Source organism: Mustela nigripes, chromosome 1 (genome assembly GCF_022355385.1).
Source record: "Mustela nigripes isolate SB6536 chromosome 1, MUSNIG.SB6536, whole genome shotgun sequence".
NCBI lineage: Eukaryota > Metazoa > Chordata > Mammalia > Carnivora > Mustelidae > Mustela > Mustela nigripes.
The window spans coordinates 118973734-118979977 of NC_081557.1; the positions used below are offsets into that span (position 1 = coordinate 118973734).

Below are 6244 nucleotides of genomic sequence, written 5' to 3' on the forward strand. Positions count from 1 at the left end.
AGAGGGGGTTTGGGAGAAGGGGGTGGGATTATGGACATTGGGGAGGGTATGTGATTTGGTGAGTGCTGTGAAGTGTGTAAACCTGGTGATTCACAGACCTGTACCCCTGGGGATAAAAATATATGTTTATCAAAAATAAAAAATTAAAAAAGAAACAGTTCAGAGCAGAGGATGGTCATAGTAAATTCTATAAATATAATTTTTTCCATTGCCATCTCTTATACCTGTTCAGTGCTTAGGAGTGTACAAATCGCTTCCACAAATACACAAAATGCCAACTAGCCCTGGGATGCAGGTTTATTTCAGATGAGGAAACAGGATCAGAAAAGCTCACAGCCCTACAGAGGATACATTGGCAAGTTAAATTACAGACCCAGAATTCTAAGGAAGGCACTCTGTCTTCTGAGATTAGAGCCATCTTTTGGGTTCTAGTAGGAGCAGGGCTTCAAATCCATCAGCCCAGCCTGGTCATGTCCAGACTTGGCTAGTTCAACAGCTACAGAAATGCTGAGAGCTCCTATTGAGTACAGGCTTGTCAGATAGCAGGGGAGTACAGGGCATCAGAGGTGTTGTTTCCTTCCATCCACACAGCCATGTTGCAGGAAATTTAGTTATTATCACATCGAAGAGCATTGAAGCAGAGCCCTAAATACTGAAGAACATTTTCACATTGTCTCAGCTAAATGCTCCCCCTGGCATACAAACCAAGATCTGTTGGGCTTCAGAAATAGAAGGTCTTAACTGTGCTGCTGTTCTGCCTCATATCCTTCACGTAGATCCCCTCATCTCCACAGAAGAGATTGTAATTCTCCATTTTCAAGAAGGGTCAGGGGACGTTCCAATGACCTCAAAGAATTGGGTAAAGAAGAGTTTGGTTCAAAGTTAGCTGATGGGCACAGTGATCTTTCATGATAACAATCTGGTTTAGAAAAAAATCAAAGAAACCCCTATCTTGTTTATTTTATTTGTTTTGGATTTGGGGTTTTTGTCATACTACTGAATGGTACTTCTTTCCAACTTTTTTGTGTCTCACTTAACATTTTCAAAAATAAGTCTTTCTAAGCTGTGAAACAATATATAATAAAATAAATAACAGCTAAGTATTCATATTTGCATACTCAAGGCTATGGACAATTATATTTGACTAAGGGGTTGCCTCTGCATGGCTAGAATTAGAAATTATATTTATTTCATTTATTTATTTGAGTGCATGGTAGGGAATATTCAAATGTTATAGATGGATGTACAGTGAAGCAGAAGTTTACCTCTTACGCTTGTCCTGTTCACTCCCCAGAGAAACCATTTTTACAGTGTTACCTTTTATCTTTCCTGAAATAGTCTTTCCACATATAATCATATGTGTGTTTATATATAAATTCACTTAATTATATAACTATGGGTATTCTTCCTGTTCTTTTTCCGTATCTGAGATTTCTAATTTTTTTGATGAAGGCACATAATTTTTAATAGAATTTAGTAAGTCACAGAGATGAAAAGTATAGCATACAGAATATAGCGAATAATGTTGTAATTACAATGTAATTACAATTACATTGTATGGTGACACTTAATGTCACTGTATAATACTTAGAATCATCACATGACTATGTTGTGCACCTGAAATTAATATGACATTGTATGTCAACAATACTTCAAAAATTTTAAAATAAAGAAATGGCCCAAAGATTTGGGGGCATTGAAAGATTGTGTGTTCCTCAATTTTCATATCAATGATGCCATTCTCCTTACTTGTCCTTATTTGACAATCTTTTTCATGATACTTTAAAATTCATAAATTGTTTCAAATTTAATGTTTTAAACCACAATATAACATTTTGACTCACTTTTTGTATCTTTCGCATTTTATATGTATCAGTTTATGTACTTGCTGTATTCAGCCAATTACCTATTATGAGGTATAATGGATATTTATTTTTGTTTTTTACTTTTTGTTATTATGAACTATATAGAAAGACCAAAATGGGTTGGCTGAAAGTAGATTTAAAGTACAAAAGCAGTGAGAAAATTGTAAGAATTCTGAAAATCAATGAAAGTGTTGAGGTAAAATGGATTAAAAAAGCACTCATTGGTACATCAAAATGAACACATGTGACTTGATGCTGCTGCTGCTGCTTCTGCTGCTGCTGCTGCTGCTGATGCTGATGCTGATGATGATGATGGATATTCTTTTTTTTTTTAAATCAAACTATCATTCATTGCCATTGTTTTTGATCAAATTGTTTGCCACTTTGTCTGACAGTCATGGGGCTGGGAGTATAGTCATGCAGTTGGAGAGTCTAATCAAACTGCCTCTCACCAAAAGACACTATAATGCTTTTTGCCTTGTGCCAGTTGTCCACACCTCAATAGGCTATAGAAGTAATTTGTTACTTTCCCTTCCACTCCCAAACAACTTTTTTCTCCTAGGGTGACAGTGGGGGACCTCTGGTTTGCCAGAAAAAAAACAACGAAAGCATATGGTTCCAGCTGGGCATTGTCAGCTGGGGAGAGGGCTGTGGCCGGAAGGAAAAGCCTGGGGTGTATACGAAGGTGTCTAATTATCTGTTATGGATTAACACGGAGACCACGCTCTCAGGAAGGCCTTATATGCATGAGCCGGACTCTGGGTACAGTTTGCTTCAACCACCCTGGGCCATCTTGTTACTGTATTTTGTGATACTTCTATTACACCTGTGATTAAACACTGTAGAACCTCAAAACCAAGTGTCCTCGGTTTTTGGAGTAAGGTCAATGGTGGGGTACAAGGGATTCTCATAGAATTAATTATGTCTGAAATAGTCATATACTTATAATACACCTGCGACCCACTGCAGAGCCAATTGTTCCCTTGGAACTTGGAGGCAGGTTACCAACTTCATCTTAAGGCCTCTCCAGAGGTTTGGATGGAGAACCTTTGCATGGAAAGGAGCATGCCAAGGATCTCTGAAACAGAAATCCTATTCTTTTCTCTCCTATAAACAGATATCCTTCCACAGATTCTTTCCGAAGGAGTAAACAGTCCCCCCCCCCTCCTTTTTTGGTCTTAAAATAACATTCCAACTCTTCTCTCTTCCTTCATTTATAGCTAATCCCTGAGACCTACAGATTTGGTCTTCAGAAAGATCCTGTTCTTCACCTTCTTTTGCTTCCATAGCTACCACCTGGTCCAGAGCCCATTAACTGCTGCTTTGGACTCTCAGAGGTCATGTGGAACAATGCTCTGATTCAGGATCAGGAAATCATTGAAGTAGAAATGTCCTAGAGATGAAGTGGGAAAGAAACACACAGCTGAATGGGTTATAGTAGTCAAGGCACCTTTGCAGGCAAACATCAGAAACAACCTGAAGCAAAAAAAGGAAATGATAAATATATTGGGGTAGAGCAAAATCGAAGGAATTACTGTTCTAGTAAATAGTGTCTAAAAACAGTCCAAGACTACATTTTGGACCATCGGAAAGTGTAGATGGACCCTCCATCCTTCATGCAATCACCCATGAGCATAATTTTTTCCAACTGGACAAGAGGTAATAAATGGCATTCTTTTCTGAGGCAATTAAGCACATTTTTGAGGAGAAAGGGAAAAGCTGTACTCAAAAATATGGGTGTTTTTAGATGAGTTTGCCTAAAGTAGAATTCCTTTTGCTGTGAATAACAATAACAAAATAAAATAAAAAGGTGAAATCTTTTCTGCATATACATAGTGAAAGGGAAGAAAAGAGGATGAAGAGAATTTCTCTGTGCTAGTTTTCATTGGCTGCATCAGAAGAGGACAGCTTGGCCACCATCTGAATCTAGAGAGTGGGTGGAGAAGCATTTCAGTAGATGAGAGCAGGTATGTAGTTGTTTTGCCGAACCTGCAGAGCTACCCTAAACTTTTGACGATTGGTAAGCAGGGAAATACAGCTACCAGCAGATGGATGACTGATCCTGAAAAAAGGTAGGTTTATAAGAATTTCCTCTTTTTCATGAAGGAAGCAGCTGTGACAGCAACTTGACCTTCAACTTGGCCTCCAGAGGGCAGGGGCTGGGAGAGACTGAGAAGCCACAGTCCTGTGCCCTCAGCTCAGGGCAGAGGCTGACAGAGAGGTTGAAACAGCCTGCCACTCAGCCAAGATCCTGGAAAGGAAGTGTGTGCAGGAAGAGGGCTGCTTTGACTCCATTACAAAGCATGTCTGATTTTTGACAACCCTGCAAGGAAGAAATAAGAGTTCAAACTAGTAACTTTTTTCTTTAAATTGAGGTATAAATTACACAGAGGGACATGCCCAGTTGCTTATAGACTGAGTGTGTGTGCTTCAACAGATGTATATATTTATGTATATATTTATTATTTATTTAGCTTATATTTATTTATTTAGCTTTAACATTAAGGTCTATGATCTATTTTGAAATAATTTCCATGAATGATGTGATATGGATCAAGATTCATTTCCTCCATATACACAGCCAATTTAGTTGAAAAGACCTTCTTTTCACCCATTAAATAGCCTTGGTGTCTTGGTTTAAATCAGCTTACCATAAAATATAAGTGTGGGTCCATTTGTGGGACCCAAATGTTTTGTTTTGTTTTGTTTTGTTTGCTGTCCTGGGTAGTCTTGAATTAGGTGTCTGATTTGGGTTTTATTTGGTATCTGATTTGTTACCACTTGAAAATAGGACACAAGTAGTCTGTGGCATGTACTCATTTAATTATCACCTATAGTGTCTTAGAATGAATTAACAATTGAAAGCAAACTTTGACAAACCAAATTGCTGTTGAAATGAACCATTATAATAGAATGAGAAATACAAAGGCTATGGGATTAGCCTAACTACCTAGAATAAAGCTTAAAGAAACTAGTAAACTCAGGGGTTTATGTTTTGGGCTTAAGCCATAGTCAAAGAACCAGAGAGTGTCTCTATCTGCTATATGAAAAATATCTTCTCTCTTATAGCTGCAGAGCCAATGTAGCCAAAATTTAAGTCCCCAGTCTAATGGCAGTGGTTGCATAAATACAGTATAAATTGAATTCATAGCCCCTATAGGTCTCTCATACAAAAGATAGGACTGGGAAAAGAGTAGAAACCTGAAAACTGAAATAGGATATTAGGGTGGATTTTTATGCATCTATTTTTAAATGGAGGTATTATCATCATTATTCACTTATGGTGAAATCAACAGATCAGGAGACAGCCGTCATTGGAAAGATAGTTTGCTACAGGTTGGAAGAAGACAGAGCACAACACACTATGTAAGACCACCTGGGGAAGCAACAGGATTGGTAAAGATGCAGAAGAAGCAAAGGGAGAAGGTGGGCAAGAGCCTTTCTGTGGTTTTTGCAGGGAAGAATGAGAGAAGCAGGCTAAGCAAGCTAAGCTGGTTTGGGAATGGCTAATTTGAACAATTTCCACAGGCTCCAGGGTGTAGGGACTGCCTTCAATTAACAGATGGTGGCTCTGAGGTGATTAGGACAGGGTGTGAGGGTTCAATAAAGGGGCATGATTAATACAGTGTCTGAGTATTTTGACCTAACATATCCCTCTGAGTCTCACTTGCTAGCAGAAAAATCCTTCCTCTCCGACAACTCCAGCCATCCTCTGATTGAAAGTACTGTAATGACCTCACATGAGGCAGTTACCTTATAAATAATGCTATTTTTCCTCAAGACTCAACCCACCAACTCTCACGTCCTCCAGTTTCTAAATACACATATGGTGAATTTAGTTTAGTTTCATAGTATCCCACAGGAAAAAGTACAAATAATTGGACCTGGGAAGACATTAAACAACAAAAAGGTGGCAGAATTTTGCTAACATATTAGAATAAAGCCACAAAATATTGTTAAAATAAAGTCTAGGGGTGCTAGAACAGGAAGGAATGAATGTAGCACCAGATGGGGCCAAATTATTCAATATTGTTAACATCACAAATTCTGGATTCAATAAACTGATTTTGAAACTTGAGAGTGAGTGGCTTTAATAGTCTGCTTGCTTGGTTAATTAAAACCTACATTTAAAGGGAGCCTATATTAGATGTCCCACTGACAAATGGATAAAGATGCAGTATACGTATATACTGGAATACTATGGAATACTATGCAGCCATCAAAATACATACTGTCTCGCAGAGTGGCTGCACCAGTTTGCCTCCCCACCAATAATGCTCGAGAGTTTCTTTTCCTCTACATCCTCACCAACCCTTGTTCTTTCTTGAGGTTTTTTTAAATTATTATTTTAGCCATTCTGAGGGGTGTGAGATGATATC

The 6244-nt window shown here is 38.2% G+C and overlaps 1 protein-coding gene across 1 annotated transcript in view; it reads left to right on the top strand.

Annotated features, from left to right (window-relative positions):
* Positions 1–2851, top strand: part of LOC132023964 (serine protease 52-like) — a 29046-nt gene extending 26195 nt beyond the window's left edge. The window contains exon 6 of the mRNA XM_059410098.1: positions 2428–2851. Coding sequence (XP_059266081.1) covers positions 2428–2697 — 270 coding nt within the window. The 3' untranslated portion in view covers positions 2698–2851. The remainder of the gene's footprint in view (positions 1–2427) is intronic.
* The last annotated feature ends 3393 nt before the right edge of the window (positions 2852–6244 follow it).